Source organism: Oncorhynchus tshawytscha, linkage group LG25 (genome assembly GCF_018296145.1).
Source record: "Oncorhynchus tshawytscha isolate Ot180627B linkage group LG25, Otsh_v2.0, whole genome shotgun sequence".
Lineage (NCBI taxonomy): Eukaryota > Metazoa > Chordata > Actinopteri > Salmoniformes > Salmonidae > Oncorhynchus > Oncorhynchus tshawytscha.
In genome coordinates this window covers 995,591-1,020,377 of record NC_056453.1, presented here as the reverse complement: position 1 = coordinate 1,020,377, position 24,787 = coordinate 995,591, and the positions used below count along the sequence as shown (strand labels likewise).

At 43.5% G+C, this 24,787-nt stretch overlaps 1 protein-coding gene across 2 annotated transcripts in view; it reads left to right on the top strand.

Annotated features, from left to right (window-relative positions):
* ccdc186 (coiled-coil domain-containing protein 186) overlaps positions 1-24,787 on the top strand; it is a 1,196,038-nt gene that overhangs the window by 1,109,576 nt on the left and 61,675 nt on the right. For both annotated transcript variants that reach the window (XM_024387342.2, XM_024387343.2), the window contains exon 7: positions 24,347-24,451. In XM_024387342.2, coding sequence (XP_024243110.1) covers positions 24,347-24,451 — 105 coding nt within the window. The remainder of the gene's footprint in view (positions 1-24,346; positions 24,452-24,787) is intronic.

The window sequence follows — 24,787 nt, the reverse complement described above, 5'->3', positions numbered from 1 at the left end:
AGTAAGTGGTGTCAGGTGTGGTCACAGGACTTTTCCAAGTGTCCCTAAACCTCTCCAAAGTGGCGTATGTCTTATTAGATAATTCCAGTGCTATTACATATTTGCAATTCCTAAATGCTATTTGTTATAAAAACAAAATGTATACAACACCAACCTCTGTCAAACATTGTGGTGGTGTAGGGGGATGTTACGAATAACTATGAGTGGTGGGTGGAATCAGGCGCAGAGAGCAGGGTTCTGTCGTTTATCAAATTTATTTCACCGGTGCAACCAAAACGATCACGCCAACACACAGGGCGCATATAAGTTGCCAGTCCAAAACAACAGGACAAAATAGACCGGAGAATAAAGATATGAAAACAGAGTAACAATTAACAAGCCCGCACAAATACCCAGCGGGCCTAGTGCCCTTAAATACCCTACAAACAAACCCTAATACAAAACAGGTGTACCCAATTAACCAATAACCAACACAAACGGAAAAAGGAATCGATGGCAGCTAATAGGCCGGTGACGACGACTGCCGAGCCCCGCCCGAACAGGAAGAGGCATCCTCTTCAGCGAGGTTCGTGACAGTACCCCCCCCTCCCCCCCCCTGACGCGCGGCTCCCGCAGCGCGCCGACCCCGGCCGAGGCGCAGGGCGATCCGGGTGGAGGCGGTGGAAATCCCTTAAGAGGGAAGGATCTAAAATGTCCCTCCCCGGTACCCAGCACCTCTCCTCCGGACCATACCCTTCCCAGTCCACGAGGTACTGCAGGCCCCTCACCCGGCGTCTCGAGTCCAGAATAGCTCGTACTGTGTACGCCGGGGACCCCTCGATGTCCAGAGGGGGTGGAGGGACCTCCGGTACCTCACTGTCTTGTAGGGGACCAGCTACCACCGGCCTGAGGAGAGACACATGAAACGAGGGGTTAATGCGATAATAAGAGGGAAGTTGCAATCTATAACAAACCTCGTTTATCCTCCTCAGGACTTTAAATGGCCCCACACACTGCGGCCCCAGCTTCCGGCAGGGCAGGCAGAGGGGCAGGTTTCGGGTCGAGAGCCAGACCCTGTCCCCTGGTGCGAACACCGGGGCCTCACTACGGTGGCGGTCATCCTGGTTCACTGGCCTGCCTGAGAGAATCCTGGACTGCCCGCCAGGTCTCTCTAGAGCACTGTACCCACTCCTCCACCGCAGGAGGCTCGGTCTGACTCTGATGACACGGAGCCAGGACCGGCTGGTAGCCCAGTACACATTCGAATGGCGACATATTCGTGGACGAATGCCGAAGAGAGTTCTGGGCCAATTCTGCCCACGGGACGTACCTCGCCCATTCTCCTGGCCGGTCCTGGCAATACGACCTCAGAAACCTACCCACTTCCTGGTTTACTCTCTCCACCTGCCCATTACTTTCGGGGTGATAACCAGAGGTAAGGCTGACCGAGATCCCCAGACGCTCCATAAACGCCTTCCAAACCCGGGACGTGAACTGGGAACCCCGATCGGAGACTATATCCTCTGGAACCCCATAGTGCCGGAAGACGTGGGTAAATAGAGCCTCTGCAGTCTGTAGGGCCGTAGGAAGACCAGGCAATGGGAGGAGACGGCAGGACTTAGAGAACCGATCCACAACGACCAGAACGGTAGTGTTCCCCTGAGATGGGGGAAGATCAGTAAGAAAATCTACCGAGAGATGGAACCATGGCCGTTGTGGAACCGGGAGGGGCTGTAACTTCCCTCTAGGAAGGTGCCTAGGAGCCTTAGTCTGGGCGCATACCGAACAGGAGGAGACATAGAGCCTCACATCCCTAGCTAAAGTGGGCCACCAGTATTTCCCCCTAAGACCCCGCACTGTCCTATCAATCCCCGGATGACCCGCAGACGGTAGTGTGTGAGCCCACCGAATCAATTTATCACGGACACCAAGCGGTACGTAACTTCGACCAGTCGGACACTGTATAGGCGCAGGTTCAAACCTCAGCGCCCGCTCGATGTCCGCGTCCACCTCCCATACCACTGGGGCCACCAGCCGAGAGGCTGGAAGGATGGGAGTGGGTTCGATGGACTGGTCCTCGGTGTCATAGAGACGGGACAGCGCGTCAGCCTTAGTGTTGAGGGAACCTGGTCTGTAAGAGATCGTAAAATTAAAACGTGTAAAGAACATGGCCCACCTAGCCTGAAGCGGATTCAGTCTCCTCGCTTCTCGAATATACTCCAGATTACGGTGGTCAGTCCAGATGAGAAAAGGGTGTTTAGCCCCCTCTAGCCAGTGTCTCCACACCTTCAGGGCCTTTACCATAGCTAGTAACTCCCGATCCCCCACATCATAGTTCCGCTCCGCCGGACCCAGCTTCCTAGAAAAGAAAGCGCAGGGACGGAGCTTCGGTGGCGTGCCCGAGCCCTGAGACAGCACGGCTCCAACCCCAGCCTCGGACGCATCCACCTCCACTATGAATGCTAACGAAGGGTCCGGATGCGCCAACACGGGATCTCCAGTGAACAGTACCTTCAACTGGTTGAAGGCTCCATCAGCCTCTGCTGACCACCGCAGACGCACCGGTCCCCCCTTCAGCAGTGAGGTAATGGGCGCCGCTACTTGGCCAAAACCCCGGATAAACCTCCAGTAGTAATTGGCAAACCCTAAAAACCGCTGCACCTCCTTTATCGTGGTCGGAGTCGGCCAATTACGCATGGCGTTAACGCGGTCACACTCCATCATCATCATCCCTGAGCTGGAAATGCGATAACCCAGGAAGGAAACGGCTGGTTTGGAGAACACACATTTCTCAGCCTTGACGTATAGGTCATGCTCCAGCAGTCGCCCAAGAACCTTGCGCACCAAGGAAACATGCGTGTAGTAGAATAAATCAAGATGTCATCAATATAGACTACCACACCCTGCCCGTGCAAGTCCCTAAGAATCTCATCTACAAAGGATTGGAAGACGGCTGGAGCATTCTTCAACCCATACGGCATGACGCGGTACTCATAGTGGCCTGATGTGGTACTAAACGCTGTTTTCCACTCGTCTCCTCCCCGAATACGCACCAGATTATACGCGCTCCTGAGGTCCAGTTTTGTGAAGAAACACGCTCCGTGGAATGATTCCACCGCCGTAGTGATGAGAGGTAGCGGATAACTAAAACCCACTGTGATCGAATTGAGACCTCGATAATCAATGCACGGACGCAGATCTCCCTCCTTTTTCCTCACAAAAAGAAACTCGAGGAGACGGGTGACATGGAGGGCCGAATGTACCCCTGTCTCAGAGCTTCCGTGACATATGTCTCCATAGCCAACGTCTCCTCCTGTGACAGTGGGTACACATGACTCCGGGGAAGTGCAGCGTTCTCCTGGAGGTTTATCACGCAATCCCACCGTCGATGAGGTGGTAATTTGGTCGCTTTCTTCTTACTAAAAGCGATAGCCAAATCGGCATATTCGGGTGGAATGCGCACGGTGGAAACCTGGTCTGGACTCTCCACCGTCGTGGCACCGATGGAAACTCCTATACATCTCTCTGAACACTCGTCTGACCACCCCTTAAGAGCCCCCTGTTTCCAGGAAATAACGGGATTGTGAATAGCCAGCCATGGAACCCCCAACACCACCGGGAACCCAGGTGAATCAGTAAGGTAGAAACTGATCCTCTCCCTATGATTCCCCTGCGTTACCATGTCCAGCGGAATCGTGGCCTCCCTGACCAGCCCTGACCCTAACGGTCGGCTATCTAAGGAGTGCACGGGGACAGGTGGGTCTATCTGCACTAACGGAATACCCAATTTACGGGCGAGTCCACGATCCATAAAACTCCCAGCTGCGCCTGAATCGACTAGCGCCTTATGCTGAAGAGAGGTAAAAACGCAGGGAAAGAAATTAACAAAAACAGGTGACCAACAGGGAGCTCTGAGTGAGTTTGGTGCTTACTCACCTGGGGTGGCCGAGGAGTGCTCCGCCGACCATCTCGACTCCCAGAGGGACTCCTCCAACACCGGTCCGAAGTGTGTCCTCTCCGTCCACAATAGGAGCAGGAGGAGCCCCCTCTGGTCCCCCTAGATGCAGCTCCTCCCAACTCCATCGGAGTGGGAGTGGGAGAGCTGGAAGGTGGAATTAACAGGACCCCTTCTGAACGCCCGCGGGCAGCTAGCAGGTTGTCCAATCGAATAGACATGTCTATAAGTTCATCCAGGGAGAGAGTTGTGTCTCTGCAAGCTAGCTCCCGGCGGACGTCCTCCCGGAGACTACACCGGTAATGGTCCATCAGGGTCCTGTCATTCCACCCAGCACCAGCAGCTAGGGTCCTAAACTCCAACGCGAAGTCCTGCGCGCTCCTCATCTCCTGTCTGAGGTGGAACAGTCGCTCACCCGCCGCTTTACCCTCTGGTGGATGATCGAACACAGCTCGGAAACGGCGGGTGAACTCCAGGTAGTTGTCCCGAGCCGAGTCTGGACTGTTCCAGACCGCGTTAGCCCAGTCCAGGGCCTTGTCCGTTAAACAGGAGACGAGGAGGCTCACACTCTCCTCACCCGAGGGAGCCGGATGCACGGTAGCCAGGTAGAGCTCTAACTGGAGCAAAAATCCCTGGCACCCAGCCGCTGCTCCATCGTACTCCCTCGGGGGGGAGAGACGCAGTGCGCCGGACCCAGAGGACGACGTAGGTGGAGTAGGTGGTGTCGACAGTGGGAGAGCTGAGATAGACGTCGGTAGACCACTCCTCTATCATCGTTCCATCATCTGATCCATCGCCGTACCAATCCGATGGAGGACAGCTGTGTGGTGATGGACGCGCTCCTCCATAGTGGGGAGAGGGGTGGTCGCTGCTCCTGCTGACTCCATTTCTTCAGTGCGGGCTTCTGTTACGAATAACTATGAGTGGTGGGTGGAATCAGGCGCAGAGAGCAGGGTTCTGTCGTTTTATCAAATTTATTTCACCGGTGCAACCAAAACGATTACGCCAACACACAGGGCGTATATAAGTTGCCAGTCCAAAACAACAGGACGAAATAGACCGGAGAATAAAGATATGAAAACAGAGTAACAATTAACAAGCCCGCACAAATACCCAGCGGGCCTAGTGCCCTTAAATACCCTACAAACAAACCCTAATACAAAACAGGTGTACCCAATTAACCAATAACCAACACAAACGGAAAAAGGAATCGATGGCAGCTAATAGGCCGGTGACGACGACCGCCGAGCCCCGCCCGAACAGGAAGAGGCACCCTCTTCAGCGAGGTTTGTGACAGGGGACATACAGGGGATATCCAAGTGTTTTCATCATATGTTTAATGCGCAAAGATATAGTCACTCGGTGGACATTCGATGTTGCCATTAACTCATATAACATTGGCAATAGCCTAAATTTGTTCCTACCAAACCTTTGGATTAATTTCATACACCCATGTAGCTATAGCTCAAACACAGACCAAATCGAAGCTTACCTTGTAAAATGTTTGCTGTTTGGTGAAAACGTTGTGTAAAGAACATTTTGACTCTCAGGGCTGTTGTCAATAACGGTAAGTCACAGGCAGACAAATAAGACATCCTCATGATCTGTGGAGACCCGTCTTTCGGTGTGAATCAACGTATTTCGTGTTTATTTAGTTTATGCTTCACAACGCTAACCGGAATGTAGGTAGCAGCCATCGCCTTCCCTTATACAATCGTATGCCCATATAGGGTAGTAAGTGTCTCAGGTCAATAGCCTGTCTCAGGTCAAAAGATACTCAGCTTTCTGCAGACGTCCTGCTTTTGCAGATAGGGGCTACCGTTCTCATACCAGACTGAATTGAATAAAATGCATCTAATCGGGTCCCCAAATATGGGGACTTTACATTTAAGAGGTTTTAAGTAAATAATAACAGCACATCCAATAAAGATATTGTAGACTAGGCTACTCCCGTATCGTATCAACATAGCAAATAATCGACGGCGACTTTACCGCTGGGCTATCAACACAGAAAATAGAATGCCTTGGACGTTGCCATTTTCAAATAAACTAAATTGCCAATGTGTTATCTTTCCAAATACTGTCACAATTATGAGGTAGGCCTACTTACGATTCTGCCACAATGAATTTCATCCTGTTCATCATAATCAGGAAGCTGTCCTGACCAGATAATCTACGATTCTGCCACAATGAATTTCATCCTGTTCATCATAATCAGGAAGCTGTCTGGACCAGATAATCTACTTCATCCTCACTGTTCTTCAAAGTCGCATCTAATGCTTGGTTTTCGTGGTGAACAATTTACTTTCCATATTTCTTCATGCACAACACAAACAAATTATATTTCTGCCTCACAGAAGTGTTGACTCACCCTGTTGGAGTCTTCGAGTTTCATCACTCCGTGACCCTTCGTGTACACTAACACGTGGTGCTGTGTGGGGAAACGCCACTTCCCATTAAATTTAAATGGAAGTAAAGTGGTGAAAAGCAGAGTGGGCAGGGGACCGTTGGGCGGCACGGACGTGGTGTGGGAGGTGGTGGAAAAAGTAAATTTGACAACTTTATGCAAATCACTAGCGGCGACCGCTGGGCGATGACCAGTCATATCGAGTGGTTTCCATGACGAATTTGAAGCTATGCGACCCAACGCTGGAGAATTTCTTCAGCAAAGATGGCTGACAAAAATACTAGGATGGAAGCAAATGTAAGTAACTATAACGTCACAACAAATCATACAAAAATATACAGCTAGCTAGCTTTATGGGTGTTATGACATGAGTATGCAATTGTAATTCGCGTTGTTTAATGTTTTCGGGACTCCTGAGAACTAGTTGACAAGGCTGTTGTCTTGTGAAATAGTGGATGTAAAGAATCTAGCTAGTTAAAGCAGTTACTGCAAATTGAAGAAAAAAAGCTTGCCTTGCTGATATTTTCATGCTATGCACCAGAAGTAACGTAGCTAGCTAACTATGTTCTTGCTTATTGTGCAGTGGAGGATAACAATTCCTGTATGCCTATGGATGTGTAGCTAGCTATGTAGCCGATCTGTATATGGACCCTAAAACGTTTGGTTTACATATTAGTCTCGAACCTTGTTATGAACCTCAGCTATCATAGCCGGTTGTATCAACTTCAAAACAGTCTGAATGGTATTAATGAAGCCCAAGGATTGAGTAGAATTTACAGTGCCTTCGGAAAGTATTCAGACCCCTTCACCTTTGCCACATTTAGCTACTTTACAGCCTCATTCTAAAATTGATTCAATTGTTTTTCCCCCTCATCAATCTACACACTATAACATTTATATAAGTATTTAGACCCTTTACTTGGTACTTTGTTGAAGCCCCTTTAGCAGCAATTACAGAAACGAGTCTTCTAGGGTATGACACTACAAGCTTCGCACACCTGTATTTGGAGAGTTTCTCCTGTTCCTCTCTGGAGATCCTCTCAAGCTCTGTCAAGTTGGATAGGGAGCGTTGCTGCACATCTATTTTTAGGTCTCTCCAGAGATGTTCGATCAGGTTCAAGCTCTGGCTGGGCCACTCAAGGACATTCAGAGACTTGTCCAGAAGCCACTCCTGCGTTGTCTTGGCTGTGTGCTTAAGGTCATTGTTCTGTTGGAAGGTGAACCTTTGCCCCGGTCTGAGGTCCGGAGCGCTCTGGAGCAGGTTTTTATCAAGGATCTCTCTGTACTTTGCTCCGTTCATCTTTTCTTCGATCCTAACTAGTCTTCCAGTCCCTGCCGCTAAAAAACATCCCCACAGGATGATGCTGCCACCACCATGCTTCACCGTAGGGATGGTGCCAGGTTTCCTCCAGATGTGACGCTTGGCATTCAGGCCAAAGAGTTCAATCATCGTTTCATCAGACCAGAGAATCTGGTTTTCATGGTCTGAGAGTCCTTTAAGTGCCCTTTGGCCCATCTCCACAGAGGAAATCTAGAGCTCTGTCAGAGTGACCATCCTGTTCTTGGTCACCTCGCTGACCAAGGCCCTTCTTCCCCGATTGCTCAGTTTGGCCGGGCGGCCAGCTCTAGGAAGAGTCTTGGTGGTTTTAAACTTCTTCCATTTAAGAATGATGGAGGCCACTGTGTTCTTGGGAACCTTCAATGCTGCAGAAATGTTTTTGTTCCCTTCCCCAGATCTGTGCCTCGACACAATCCTGTTTGGAAACTGGACAATTCCTTGGACCTCATAGCTTGGTTTTTACACTGACATGCACTGTCAACTGTGGAACCTTATATAGACCGGTGTGTGCCTTTCCAAATCATGTCCAATCAATTGAATTGACCACAGGTGGACTCCAATCAAGTTGTACTAACATCTCAAGGAAACATCTCCATGGAAACAATATCGAGTCTCATAGCAAAGTGTCTGAATACTTATGTAAATAAGGTATTTCAGTTTTTAAAAATGTATACCTTTGCAAAAATTTGTAAAATACTTTTTTGGTTTGTTATTGTGGGATATTGTGTGTAGATTGCTATGTTTTACATTAAAAAATATATATATTTTAGAATAAGACTGTAACGTAACAAAATGTGGAAAAAAAGTTGTGTATATACATTTAGTTATTACTAAACATTAGATCTCCGCATTGGAGCCTGTACATTGAATATGCTCCTTGACTCTACCTTGGCAAATAAAGGTGCAGTTCAGGAATTAATGTATTTTTCAGTCATATCCAATACCAGGAGTATCAAACTCCAGTCTTTGAGTGATGCTGTGTCTGCATTAATGTATTATAATTATACACTTCAACAGTGTTTACCACTCCTGGTCCTGGGAGATCAATGGTTACACGTTGTAACTAATAGACTAGAAACATGATTTAACTAGCTTAAGGCTGATTTGTAATTCATATATACAGAACTAGAATTTAAAAACAGTACACTTCCTATGTGTCATGTAAATACTCTAAAACCGGTTAATTTCCTTCATCTGCATTGATCTGATAAGCACAGGATAGGTGGAGTATTTAATGAAATGAGAGAATTTCAACCAGTAGAGAATGTGAAACGCTTTATTGAAAAAGTTCATTATCCAAGTGTTCTATATACATGCATGTAATATAAATATTAGAATTGTAATTTAATGAATACAAGTTAAATCTGTACTTCAATGCACATCTGGTGTGCATGATAAAAACAGGGAGATGGTGGAGAGAGGTGTGAGAGACTGTAAAAGGAAAGAGGTAAGAACAACATTGCGCTGAAAAGGCAGCGCGGGAAATTCAAAAATATATTTTTAGAAATATTTAACTTTCACACATTTTAAGAGCATGTTTTGGTTTTGTACAGACATCACCCTTACCTAAACAGCACCCTCACTTGAGAAGTAGAAATCAAAGGGAGAAAAACTGGGAATTTAATAACTACAGTTGACATAGCTAAGTAAATGGAAGATTACTCTTATTGCTATGCGGAAGGCTCTTGAAAGAGCCTTTGGTTGTGCATAGTAAAGTCTATGGGATTGCCAGGGAACAGCACCCTCTTCGAAGAAGTAGGAAATGAAGATCTCCTGCACAAGGATTGCCTCTCTTACTGCGTTGTTCGACTCCATCCTTGAAACATCCTGCAGAGCAGCAGACCTTTCCTCTGGCACACGGCAGCGAGGGGCAGATCCTCTCCTGGTCCTCGTGTGCAAGTTATGCAGGACACAGGTTGCCTTCAAACGCCCAAATTCCCCCAGGAGGCAGTCTCAGATGGCCCTGGTCACCCAACCGTGCAGTGCCCTACAGTGGTTCCTCCTTTAAAAGTTGCGTCATACTGCAGCACACCTTGCATTCTGTGGCACGTCACTTAATTCTCAGCCATTTCTTCTGTTTACTTTAAGTTATTGCTAGTTTGACCACCAGAGGGCATCTTTGAGAAGCATTTGTTCATATTCCATATTGGCATTACCAAAGAATTTAAAAACTTTTTTGTAGTAACATAGTATATGGAATTGATTTGAAGAAATGTGGCTTAATTAATTTGATTAATATTATGGTGTTTCCGTTGGATGGAATGGAAAACATGGCGCTGTACAACGTGATTGAGTAGGCTACAGGATTGGAGGATTCTAAATTGTTCGCCTTTATTAGACAACTTTGTTCCAATACATCTATAAATCAGTGATATTTATTCCCATAGTAATTTGTTATGGATCCATAACTAAATCAACATCTGTATTTTTTCATCAATTTTTTTAACAAAATGTGGTTATTTGTTTATTAGGCTACTGTGCTCTGGTATTCTGCGCTCTGGTACACTCAACGAGAGTGCTCTGAAATCCATGTAGATAGTAGGCTAGATACATGAATTTTTTAACAACGTTATTTTCTGATAAGAACAAGTTAATTGCATCTGCCGTGGAGCCCAGTTTCATAATATGACCATATTTCCCAGCTGCTTGGTGTCGTTTTGAAGTAATCATGAAAAAACATGCCTTATTTTAGTGCTGCCAGCTCCTATTAGTTAATTTGAGCACCGTGGCACCAACTCGCTTTCCGAACGTTCTATTCCCAACTTATTGTTCAACGTCACAATGCCTGCTTTGCTATGGTTGGCAATGAGACCTGCTCACATTGTTTTATAGTTAAAATGTAAACAACAAAAATAATATTGGAACTCTGCGGTCTTCCCATTGTTTCCTATGGGGGGGAATATAGGCATGTCTGTTTATTTCGCAATGTGTATATTTAGATTTTTTTCCAAGTCGGACGCCATTTTATTCATGAGAATCTCCTCTTTCTAATTATGTAAGCCTGGGCAGCTAGCTTGGTTGTCATCAAATGCTAGCCCCAAAATACTTTTTGCCCTTGCCCGCTGAGCTCCCCCCATTGTTTTCCTATGGAGAGGCATGTCGGTGTATTTCGCCAAATATCTCACTGTGTATATTTTCTTTTTTTCAAAGTGGGTGTAACCGGTTTGAAATGGCCAGCTAGTTAGCAGGGTGCATGCTAATAGCGTTTAAATCGGTGAAGTCACTCGCTCTGAGACCTTGAAGTAGTTGTTCCCTTTGCTCTTCAAAAGCTGTGGATTTTGTGGATCAATGGGTAACAATGTTTCGAGGGTGGCTGTTGTTGATGTGTGCATAGGGTCCCTGGTTCAAGCCCAGGTAGGGGACGAGGAGAGGGATGGAAGCTATACTGTTACATATGGATAGAGTAGAATATAATTATTTTATTGTGCCAAGGATGCAAGTCCTACAGTGGGGCAAAAAAGTATTTAGTCAGCCACCAATTGTGCAAGTTCTCCCACTTAAAAAGATGAGGCCTGTAATTTTCATCATAGGTACACTTCAACTATGACAGACAAAATTAGAAAAAAAAATCCAGAAAATCACATTGTAGGATTTTTAATGAATTTATTTGCAAATTATGGTGGAAAATAAGTATTTGGTCAACAACAAAAGTTTATCTCAATACTTTGTTATATACCCTTTGTTGGCAATGACAGAGGTCAAACGTTTTCTGTAAGTCTTCACAAGGTTTTCACACACTGTTGCTGGTATTTTGGCCCATTCCTCCATGCAGATCTCCTCTAGAGCAGTGATTGTTTTGGGGCTGTTGCTGGGCAACACGGACTTTCAACTCCCTCCAAAGATTTTCTATGGGGTTGAGATCTGGAGACTGGCTAGGCCACTCCAGGACCTTGAAATGCTTCTTACGAAGCCACTCCTTCGTTGCCCGGGCGGTGTGTTTGGGATCATTGTCATGCTGAAAGACACAGCCATGTTTCATCTTCAATGCCCTTGCTGATGGAAGGAGGTTTTCACTCAAAATCTCACGATACATGGCCCCATTCATTCTTTCCTTTACACGGATCAGTCGTCCTGGTCCCTTTGCAGAAAAACAGCCCCAAAGCATGATTTTTCCATCCCCATGCTTCACAGTAGGTATGGTGTTCTTTGGATGCAACTCCGCATTCTTTGTCCTTCAAACACGACGAGTTGAGTTTTTACTAAAAGGTTCTACTTTGGTTTCATCTGACCATATGACATTCTCCCAATCTTCTTCTGGATCATCCAAATGCTCTCTAGCAAACTTCAGACGGGCCTGGACATGTACTGGCTTAAGCAGGGGGACACGTCTGGCAATGCAGGATTTGAGTCCCTGGCGGCGTAGTGTGTTACTGATGGTAGGCTTTGTTACTTTGGTCCCAGCTCTCTGCAGGTCATTCACTAGGTCCCCCCGTGTGGTTCTTGTGATCATTTTGACCCCACTGGGTGAGATCTTGCGTGGAGCCCCAGATCGAGGGAGATTATCAGTGGTCTTGTATGTCTTCCATTTCCTAATAATTGCTCCCACAGTTGATTTCTTCAAACCAAGCTGCTTACCTATTGCAGATTCAGTCTTCCCAGCTTGGTTCAGTTCTACAATTTGGTTTCTGGTGTCCTTTGACAGCTCTTTGGTCTTGGCCATAGTGGAGTTTGGAGTGTGACTGTTTGAGGTTGTGGACAGGTGTCTTTTATACTGATAACAAGTTCAAACAGGTGACATTAATACAGGTAATGAGTGGAGGACAGAGGAGCCTCTTAAAGAAGTTGTTACAGGTCTGTGAGAGACCGAAATCTTGCTTGTTTGTAGGTGACCAAATACTTATTTTCCACCACAATTTGCAAATAAATTCATTAAAAATCCTACAATGTGATTTTCTGGATTTTTTTTCTCATTTTGTCTGTCATAGTTGAAGTGTAGCTATGATGAAAATTACAGGCCTCTCTCATCTTTTTAAGTGGGGGAACTTGCACAATTGGTGGCTGACTAAATACTTTTTTGCCCCACTGTATATACACATGTACTGTAGTTATTACCACGCATGAGATTCCCACATTCTAGCCTGTACATTGAATATATTCACTGATCATGCACTCTTCCTTGGCAAACAAAGGTGGTTCAGGTATGAATCTCTGAGACATTATTTTTCAGTCATATCAAACTCCAGTCTTTGAATGATGCTTTGTCTGCATGTATGTATTACAATTATACACTTCAACAGTGTTTACTGCTCCTGGGACATCAGTGATTACACATTGTAACTATGCAATAGTGCTACTGTATGCAGAATTCTTGACGCACAACCGAAGATGCTGCCATATCCTGCCAGCACGCCCACAAGCGAGCCACTCGGGAGAAGAATGATGACGCATGGAAGAGGGAAAGGAAAGAGATGGGAATAAAAATGTGTTGCATAATTGGGGAGGGGGGCTAATAGCTGGACAATAGACTATTCAACCATTACTAAAGAATAGTCAAATAGCCGAGCTAGGTGTGAAACCCCCCCTCCTATCACAGACCAGATTTGCCCTAATGACCAAGAGGTAGCTTGCTTCTCAATGTAAGAAAGTAATGACTTTTCAAATAAGTTACCTTGCACGTTATGTTGGCTGACAATTTGTTAGCTACGCTGTCCTTACGAACCACACAGCATATCATTACAGCAGTATGTAGTAGTAGTTATACATCAAACCTGCCAGTATGTTAACTATAGGCTAACTACCCAACGTTTATTGACTTGATTATTCTAGTCATTCTTAGCTTAGCTAAATGTTATAGTCGTTGTGCTTTCTCAATGGACATTCGGGTGTTAAGTTCGCTCTGGCTATCTATAGGCTGGACAATAGAACAAGTCAAAATTCACCCAAGGCTGAAAAACGTTGGCTAAACTGGAACACTAGCTCGAGCCCATAGAAAATGAATGTAATCGAACGTTCGCAGACCCTGTTTTGACTGGAGTGATGCTTAGAATTCCATAAAAAATGTATCCCTTTTTATTTTACCAGTACAATCTGTTCGTCGGACAAAACTGGAAAAAAACAACTTGTGTAGAAAGTAAACATCCGCACCTCGATAGTGTCAACTGTGCTAGCTACACATCCATAGGCATACAGTTATTTTTATCCTCCACTACACAATAAGCAAGTAAATAGTTAGCTAGCTATGTTACTTCAGCTGCATTGCAAGGCAAGCTTACACAATTGTACATTCAATTTGCAGTAAATGCTTTAGCTAGCTAGATTCTTTACACCAATGTTTCACAAGACGACAGCCTGGTTTGTTGGTTTTCTCAGGAGTCCCTAAAACATTAAACAACACGAATTACAAATTCATTCTCGCAACACAAGCAAGTCAGATAACTTGCTAAATAGCGATTTCCGTAAATTAACTTCATGACAAAAAAATATGCACAAACGTTTGTCTCTACATTGTCTCTACATGAACTAAAATATTCCTCTCAATTGTACATTTTGTCAGCCATCTTCACCCAGGGACGGGTGGCTCGCGTCAAAAAATCATAATTGGAACCACCCCTTGTGGTGGTCAAGAGCAATGAAGCCCTGACGCCAACCTCTAAGTCCCACGGTGCAAGCTTGCAACTTTTAAAGGAGGAACCACTGTACACGGTAACTGTAGGCAATGATTTTGAAGGAATCTCCAGTTGCAAGGTATCTGTAGGAATATGGAAGATAATTTCATTATTAGAATTTTACATTGCCAGGTCATTGTGGATTACTAAAGTATAATATCTATTATAACAAATCATGATAACGTTGGATGGATAGCTGCATGTGCGCACACGTGCATATGACATTAGCAGGATCATATCAAGGATAGCATCACAAATGAACACATAAATAACACTTGATGGATGCACATGCTGTGTTAGCACCGTTACAAGATCTAAATGAAAACGACTCAGAAGGTGGGGAAGACATTAAACATATTTCTGATATCTATTATTCTGAGCCACAGCCTGAACCTACACCTCCGAGGCCTAAGCACTAAAAAGTGTGAACGATGCGCACTGAGCAGGTGCCTGTGCCACCACCAAATTAAACGGTGAGAGGCAGGAGAGTGGAAGCGACGGCATTGTTGGGATAGAACAAGCCACAGTCTGATTATCTGAGAGAGCAGAGAGCAGGCCCGACATCTCAAGCAAAAAACATCAGCAACGCACTCACCAGCTTTTGTTGTTTTCTGACATGCTACGGCACATCAGGCACTGTACTGTGGCTGACGTGCACAGGGAGCAAGGAGACACTGCCTGGTGTATATATGGAGAGCTTCTGGTCAGACATACAGTACCAGTCAAATGTTTGGAATTATTTAGATTTAAAGGCACGCTTAACCATCATGGCGACCACAGCATTCTGCAGCGATACTCCATTCCATCTGGTTTGCGCATAGTGGGACTATCATTTGTATTTCAATAGAACAATGACCCAACACATCTCCAGGCTGTGTAAGGGCTATTTGATCAAGAAGGAGAGTAGTGTGGTGCTGCATCAGATGACCTGGCCTCCACAATCACCCGACCTAAACCCAATTGAGATGGTTTGGGATGAGTTGGACCACAGAGTGAAGGAAAAGCAGCCAACAAGTGCTCAGCAGATGTGGGAACTCCTTCAAGACTGTTGGAAATGCATTCCAGGTGAAGCTGGTTGAGAGAATGCCAAGAATGTGCAAAGATATCATCAAGGCAAAGGGTGGCTACTCCAATATAAAATATATTTGGATTTGTTTAACCATTTTTTAGTTACTACATGATACCATATGTGTTATTTCATCATTTTGATGTCTTCACTATTATTCTACAATGTTGAAAATAGTTTTAAAAAATAATGTAGGTGTGTCCAAACTTTTGACTGGTACTCTATATGGGATACCTTTCTTTGGAGAAACCATTTCATGGGATCGCTTAAGAGAGATCATGCCTTACCTCTGTTTTGATGACAAAGCAAGAATGCGACTCCAGGAAACACACATTTGCAATGGTATCGACATACAAAAATAATGGACTTTGTCGCTTGATTTTGTAGATAAAAAAAATAAAAAGCTTTGTCCGGCTCCTTCCCTGACTTGGTGGTATTTTACACGGCTCATTTGTCAGAATTTTGAAATCACAAATAGAAAAGTATTTAGAGCCCTTTAACCAGTTTTTTTTTTCACACCTATTCGTAACTTAACCCGCCAAGACAATGTGCAATAGGCGCAAATGCGTCTCTCTCCTTACTGAATGAATGACAATTAGGTGAATGGGCGATAATTGTGCACCTACTTCACAATTGAAATTAAATTACGCTTAACTGAATGATGAGGGTGAAGAGGTTGAATTAATTTAGAAAGAGAATTATGTAATGATGAGTTTGTTATGCTTATCAGCAGCAAATCATTTGATGTGTGCCTTGGGGGTTGTTACTATTCTATTTTATGTTTTACTTTGTAAAAATAAGCTCTTATGGAACTGTTTTATTTACTATAACTCTATTACTAATTGAATGTCTTGTAAGGGAAACAATAACATTCATCATGTTGCAGTAGACCTCTGGAATAATGCGAAACATATCCTTGATTCTGTCAAGCTGAGGCAAACTATGCCAATTACTGAATTAATGACAAATGGAATGGGCGATAATTGTGCAAATTACTTAACAATAAAATTTAAATTAGGCCTAACTGTAAGTTGAGGTTGTTTTAATTTAGAACAACAATAGTGTAATGAGTTTGTTATGCATATTTATCAGCATTGGCGCTCATGTTAGTAATTTGACTGCAGAGGTTGATATCATTCTCTTTTATATTTTACATCATAAAAAGAAGCTGTTACAGTGACCATATTACCGCCACACGGGCAGGCACGAGTCATGATGGCAGTCAAATCCCAGGTGACTGTTTAGTCACAGTAATTAGGTTTCTCCAAGCTATGATGCTGTTGGTCATTAGTAGCCTGCCAAACTTCCTAACTGCATGTTACTCAGCACTCTATTGTCCCCCTAATCATTCTGACATCAATGAAAATGTTATCGAAAATCTAATCAAACTCTTCACGAGAGCGTATGAGCTCATGTTGCGCAACATTTCTATAGGCTTTGCAATTGCAGGAGAAAACAGAGTGATGGCCTCTATTAAAAAGAGGAGGATTCCATCAGCTTTCAAAAGGCTAGGCCTGCTATATTTATCAACTTTCCTAGTATTTAGCACATTGCTTGTCTTTACAACAGGAGTATCGGGTACCTGGCTGGCATGAAAATTAACCATGGGAAAAGCATCCTCCATTTGCTATTTAAGTGCATAGATGACATGTATTTATTTCAGAGACAGATGCATGATAATGGTTCATTCTAAATCAAAACAAAGTTCACACTTATTTACTATATGTAAAGACAAGATTAAGGCCTATATGTTGTGATAAGGTTTTAATCACAACTAAAGTGTCCAAATACCTTTTTAAAATGAAGCACATTAATCGAGTGTACAGCGTAACTGGCATTCATACACAGTGCGTGAGTTTCAAGTTTGGGAAGACCATTTTCACCATTATAAATGCACCTTTATAATAAAAGCATTTCCTGCATAATCACATTTGTGGTCGCTTTTGATAATGGTATTTTCCTGTTAATGGAACATTCACGCTTATAGCCTACTGCCTTGCTGCTCTTATAATGTGAAGAAATAGCCTAATAGTTTATCACCATTTTAAGCTGAAAATTCTGATCTGTTGCGTCAGGCTCATTGCTTAAAACAGTTTTTTTGATGCTCGTGGTTGTATTAATTTGGGATCTAGAGCATCCCACAACTGTCCCAGACTGTTTGGAATATGTATTTCTCACACAGAATAGAATGGGTCAACTTTTGTACTATGAGGGATAGTAGATTGACATAGGCTAGTGCATTTGCTGTTCATTAGGTCTACTCATCTTTTAGGCTGACGAAAAGTCAATGAACCTCCCAATTTTAGATAAGAAGAATAACCTCATACAATGCAATGAAAATGATATTCACCTGAAGTGCTGGTACTGCTTGATCTGTGGCAGTAGCCTGAAGTACGGAGTCAGGTGTTGTTGTCAGCCATAGCTTTCCACCAGCACCGTACCATCCTCCAGTCCATCCAGCTGTGGGATGTTGACCTCTGTCACAGTGCTGCCCTTCACAACACCAGCAATCTCAGACAAATGGTCACAATGGTCTTTCTGAAGCACTGCTTGATGAGGCCGAAGCACCTGTCGGAGCAAACTTGATGTGGCCTGTGATCAGGAAGGGAAGGTCCAGACTGTGGTGGAGCTTGTGCATGGTCCGTCAGGTACAAATTTGTTTTGGCCACTGCAGTTATCACAATTCAGGTCCACACATGTTTCCCCAACTCCATAGTTGGTGAAGAAATGGTGCATGTAGTTGAAGACTGCGCTGCTGCCTTTGCTGGATGACATGCCTTCATCAGTCAAGTAGTTGACTTGTGGTATTCCTTCACAGCAGACACCAAACAAGCCACACTTGCGATGGGTTAAAAAGTTGATGGAACCTGGCTGCATAGGATCAGAAGAATAGTGCGCCTGCAAACAACAAAATAACATTAAAATAAATTTATCAAAGGAAAATGTAATGTAAAACGTAATCATTTTTTTAATGCATCATTATCAGGTAAGTTTCACCTAAGTTTTACCTACAAATGTGCAGAGCAGGATCCATAATAAATACAAATACAATACTGCATACAGAAACTGAAATGGTCCACCCACCCACACACAGTGTGGTGAAGAAGGCGCAACAGCACCTCTTCAACCTCAGGAGGCTGAAGAAATTTGGCTTGGCACCTAAAACCCTCAAACGTTTGGATGCACGAGAGCATCCTGTCGGGTTCTATCATCGCTTGGTACAGCAACTGCACAGCCCGCAACCGCAGGGCTCTCCAGAGGGTGGTGTGGTCTGCCCAACGCATCACCGTTGCATTGGGCAGACTGTTAAATAGCCATCACTAGCACAGTAAGGCTGCTGCCTATATACATAGACTTGAAATCACTGGCCACTTTAATAAATGGAACACTAGTCACTTTAATAATGTTTACATATCTTGCATTACTCTTCTCATATGTATATGCTGTATTCTATACTATTCTACTGTAATGTAGTCTATGCCACTCTGACATTTCTCATCCATATATTTATATACTCTTAATTGCAATCCTTTACTTAGACTTGTGTGTATTGTGTATATGTTGTGAAATTGTTAGATATTACTTGTTAGATATTACTGCACTGTCGGAGCTAGAAACACCAAGTATTTCGCTACACCCGCAATAACATATGCTGAACATATATGCATGTGACCAATACAATTTGATTTGATTTGAAACATCTTGGAAACTGAAAGTGATAACACACCTAAAATGATAACACATAGCCCGACTACACGTACCTCTGGAAAATACAGAAATAATGTCAGATAAATAAATGTAGTGCCAATCATGTTGGAGGTCAATTGAATACTCAAAACGTGTTGTTTATGCTTTACATACCAAGTGTAGTAATTTATTCCTTATAGAGATGCCACACTGCTGCTTTTGTCACATGGGATGGCATCAGCTTTCCATCAAAGTGTTTGTGTCCTGGGTGGTGTCTTGATAACACTATTGCATTATCCTCTGCGTAGTTGTTGAAGTTCACAATTCGCTGCAAGTCCTCATGCTTCAGGTGCAACCTGTGCTTGCTTGGGCCAGCTCTCTTTTTGATGGGAGGCATTAGACCATTCTTCTTGTAAGACTGGTGGAGGAGAGTCAGGAATTTTACTGATGCTGAAAGACTAATTCCCGATTATAAATATTTTTGCGTTATTTCACAATAAATAACCGTAATCACCGTCAGACACACCTGGCTATATTGATGGGTCATGTAATTATCTGGCGAAGTGGAGTCTTTTGTTTAGACATGCTAGCTAAACAATGAACCATAATCCTAATCCATAGAGCACTAGCAATACAAACTGAAAGTCATAGTTAGCTAGTTAGCTTGCTAACATTAGGCTATAACTAGCAATGCAAAATGGCATTCTGAAATAACATTACACAGATCATAAACGTAATGTTAGCTAGAGAGCCAGACAGCTAACAGTCAGCTTTAACTTGGGGTCTTTTGTTAAGCTAGCTAGCTCCCTGTTTAAACAATTAACCATAATACTAATCCATAGAGTACTAGCAATACAAACCGATTGTCATAGCTAGCTAAAGTTAACCAAATAGGTTCAATGTTAGCTAGTTAGCTAGCTAAACTTTAGCTATAACTAGCAATCCGGAAGTGACATTCTGAGAGCTCATTACTACACACAAATCATAAATGTAATGTTAGCTTGCTAACATCATGCTTTAACTTGCAATGAAAACAACTTTCTGTCAAAATTTGAAACGTATATCTGAAACTGTAGCTAAACTCTTACCCGTATACAGTTAAATTTGGAAGTTTACATACACTTAGGTTGGAGTCATTAAAACTAATTTTTCAACCACTCCACAAATGACTTGTAAACAAACTATAGTTTTGACAAGTTGGTTAGGACATCTACTTTGTGCATGACACAAGTAATTTTTCCACCAATTGTTTACAGACAGATTATTTCACTTATAATTCACTGTATCACACTTCCAGTGGGTCAGAAGTTTACGTAGACTAAGTTGACTGTGCCTTTAACTTCTTACGGCTGAGATCCCGCTAACGGGATCGATATGACAACAGCCAGTGAAAGTGCAGGGCGCCAAATTCAAACAGAAATCTCATAATTAAAATTCCTCAAACATACAAGTATTTTACACCAATTTAAAGATAAACTTGTTGTTAATCAAATCAAATCAATTTTTATTTGTCACATACACATGGTTAGCAGATGTTAATGCGAGTGTAGCGAAATGCTTGTGCTTCTAGTTCCGACATTGCAGTAATAACCAACAAGTAATCGAACTAACAATTCCAAAACTACTGTCTTATACACAGTGTAAGGGGATAAAGAATATGTACATAAGGATATATGAATGAGTGATGGTACAGAGCAGCATAGGCAAGATACAGTAGATGGTATCGAGTACAGTATATACATATGAGATGAGTATGTAAACAAAGTGGCATAGTTAAAGTGGCTAGTGATACATGTATTACATAAGGATTCAGTCGATGATATAGAGTACAGTATATACGTATGCATATGAGATGAATAATGTAGGGTAAGTAACATTATATAAGGTAGCATTGTTTAAAGTGGCTAGTGATATATTTACATCATTTCCCATCAATTCCCATTATTAAAGTGGCTGGAGTTGAGTCAGTGTCAGTGTCAGTGTGTTGGCAGCAGCCACTCAATGTTAGTGGTGGCTGTTTAACAGTCTGATGGCCTTGAGATAGAAGTTGTTTTTCACTCTCTCGGTCCCAGCTTTGATGCACCTGTACTGACCTCGCCTTCTGGATGATAGCGGGGTGAACAGGCAGTGGCTCGGGTGGTTGATGTCCTTGATGATCTTTATGGCCTTCCTGTAACATCGGGTGGTGTAGGTGTCCTGGAGGGCAGGTAGTTTGCCCCCGGTGATGCGTTGTGCAAACCTCACTACCCTCTGGAGAGCCTTACGGTTGTGGGCGGAGCAGTTGCCGTACCAGGCGGTGATACAGCCCGCCAGGATGCTCTCGATTGTGCATCTGTAGAAGTTTGTGAGTGCTTTTGGTGACAAGCCGAATTTCTTCAGCCTCCTGAGGTTGAAGAGGCGCTGCTGCGCCTTCTTCACGATGCTGTCTGTGTGAGTGGACCAATTCAGTTTGTCTGTGATGTGTATGCCGAGGAACTTAAAACTTGCTACCCTCTCCACTACTGTTCCATCGATGTGGATAGGGGGGTGTTCCCTCTGCTGTTTCCTGAAGTCCACAATCATCTCCTTAGTTTTGTTGACGTTGAGTGTGAGGTTATTTTCCTGACACCACACTCCGAGGGCCCTCACCTCCTCCCTGTAGGCCGTCTCGTCGTTGTTGGTAATCAAGCCTACCACAGTTGTGTCGTCCGCAAACTTGATGATTGAGTTGGAGGCGTGCGTGGCCACGCAGTCGTGGGTGAACAGGGAGTACAGGAGAGGGCTCAGAACGCACCCTTGTGGGGCCCCAGTGTTGAGGATCAGCGGGGTGGAGATGTTGTTGCCTACCCTCACCACCTGGGGGCGGCCCGTCAGGAAGTCCAGTACCCAGTTGCACAGGGCGGGGTCGAGACCCAGGGTCTCGAGCTTGATGACGAGCTTGGAGGGTACTATGGTGTTGAATTCAACACTATGGTGTTGAATTCTCACATAGGTATTCCTCTTGTCCAGATGGGTTAGGGCAGTGTGGTTGAGATTGCATCGTCTGTGGACCTATTTGGGCGGTAAGCAAATTGGAGTGGGTCTAGGGTGTCAGGTAGGGTGGAGGTGATATGGTCCTTGACTAGTCTCTCAAAGCACTTCATGATGACGGAAGTGAGTGCTACGGGGCAGTAGTCGTTTAGCTCAGTTACCTTAGCTTTCATGGGAACAGGAACAATGGTGGCCCTCTTGAAGCATGTGGGAACAGCAGACTGGTATAGGGATTGAATCCCACCACAGTGTCCGATTTCAAAAAGGCTTTACGACGAAAGCACACCAAATTATTGTTAGGTCAGCACCTAGTCACAGAAAAACACAGCCATTTTTCCAGCCAAAGAGAGGAGTCACAAAAAGCAGAAATTGAGATAAAATTAATCACCAACCTTTGATGATCTTCATCAGATGACACTCATAGGACTTCATGTTACACAATACATGTATGTTTTGTTCGATAAAGTTCATATTTATATCCAAAAATCTCAGTTTACATTGATGCGTTATGTTCAGTAATGTTTTGCTTCCAAAACATCCAGTGATTTTGCAGAGAGCCACATTAATTTACAGAAATACTCATAATAGACATTGATAGAAGATACAAGTGTAATGCATGGAATTATAGATCCACTTCTCCTTAATGCAACCGCTGTGTCAGATAAAAAAAACGGAAAAAGCAAACCATGCAATAAGTACAGCCCTCAGACACAAAAGTAAGCCATACAGATACCCGCCATGTTGTGAAGTCAACAGAAGTCAGAAATAGCATTATAAATATTCACTTACCTTTGATCTTCATCAGAATGCACTCCCAGGAATCCCAGTTCCACAATAAATGTTTGTGTTGTTTGATAAAGTCAATTTATGTCCAAATACCTCCTTTTTGTTCGCGCGTTTAGTTCACAAATCTAAATTCATGAGGCGTGAGCACTAGATCCAGACAAAGTCCCAAAAATTCCATTACAGTTCGTAGAAACATGTCAAACGAAGTATAGAATCAATCTTTAGGATGTTTTTAACATAAATGTTCAATAATGTTTCAACCGGAGAATTCCTTTGTCTTTAGACATGCAATGGAACGCAGCTAAATCTCACGGGCGTGCGCGAGACTGAGCTCAGGGCACTCTGCCAGACCTCTGGTTGAAACAGCTCTCATTCTCTCCCCCTTCACAGTAGAAGCCTCAAACAAGGTTCTAAAGACTGTTGATATCTAGTGGAAGTGCAATCGGACTAAATTTACACTGTATCTTGGATAGGCAGAGTTGAAAAACTACACACCTCAGATTTCCCACTTCCTGGTTGGATTTTTCTCTCAGGTTTTTGTCTGCCATATGAGTTCTGTTATACTCAGACATCATTCAAACAGTTTTAGAAACTACAGAGTGTTTTCTATCCAATACTACTACTAATATGCATATATTATCATCTGTGACAGAGTAGCAGGCAGTTTACTCTGGGCAGCTTATTCATCCAAGCTACTCAATACTGCCCCCCTGTCACCAAGAATTTAACCAAGTTACCCGCATTTGGCAGGCATACATTTTTTTCCCTGTGTTTACTTTTTGAGCTTAAACTAGGTGGTCAGGCTTTTGTTAAAAATGAAAGGAAGTAAATTATTCTGATGAAAATAATCTATTTTCTTTTATGAACACAATGTAGGGAGAATTGTTATATATTTCCTTGTTTCTTTGTTGTTGTGTGATGCACATGAACAAATGGAACACTATAGTCAATGCAAAGTAACGGTTGTCTTCAGGACCAAATTCCACCTGCCTGACTGTTCAGTTCGCCTTATCCCCGGGCCATCAGGCAACCGTTAATGACAACCCCTGCAATGTAATTGCAATTGGTTTGTGATTATACCGATGGAACAATCTTTGATTTGATGTGTATGAAGTAAGGATAAAATGAGAGTAGCCAAATTACCCATAATTCTGCACATTTTGATGGTTGTATTTGTGTGACTGCATTTGATTGACTGTAAAGAAATATTGATTTAAATGTTTTTATTTATTTAGACAAGCTAACTTTTGTTTTGTCAACTTGACTCAAGTGGTATGTATGTTTGATCATCTTTTTGTCGGCAGTCGTGTTCTTTTGTGTAATGTATTTGCAATTTTTATGGGACCATTTATTTTTGATGGCAACTGCATTTTGAAAATACATTTACTGTTTTGCAAAAGGCCACAGTTCTGTGTCGTGTGTACAGGGTTTTGAAAATTGATGACATTGTTCACAAAATGCTTGTCTGTGATTGCGAAAAACTGTAACATTCACTGGCTTCTTCTCGTCACAGGAGACTAAAGTTAAACTACGAGAGACCACGGCCAAACTCACCCAGGCCAAGGAGGAGACGGAGCAGATCCGCAAGAACTGCCAGGACATGATCCGCACATATCAGGTGTGCGTCTGTGTGTTTTCAAAGATGGAAAACCTGTGTTGATGAGCTTTATTTGAAATCCAAGAAAGTATCATGTGACTTATATTCTGAAATCAGTCGAGTTTCTGTCCACTAGGGGCCAGTAGAAGGCTGTGTCCTTTCATATGCTATCTGGTGCCGTATTATGTATCAAGCAACATGCTGTAGGAGTGCAGATTTCTGCCTTTTAGAGCACAATGAAAAAGATGACATGGCTATGGGGGGATCCTAGATCAGCAAATCCTACTCTGAGACACTTAATACATATGGCCTCAGATCTTTGCTTTGGAATTGATTATGTTTATTCAATGTTTTACA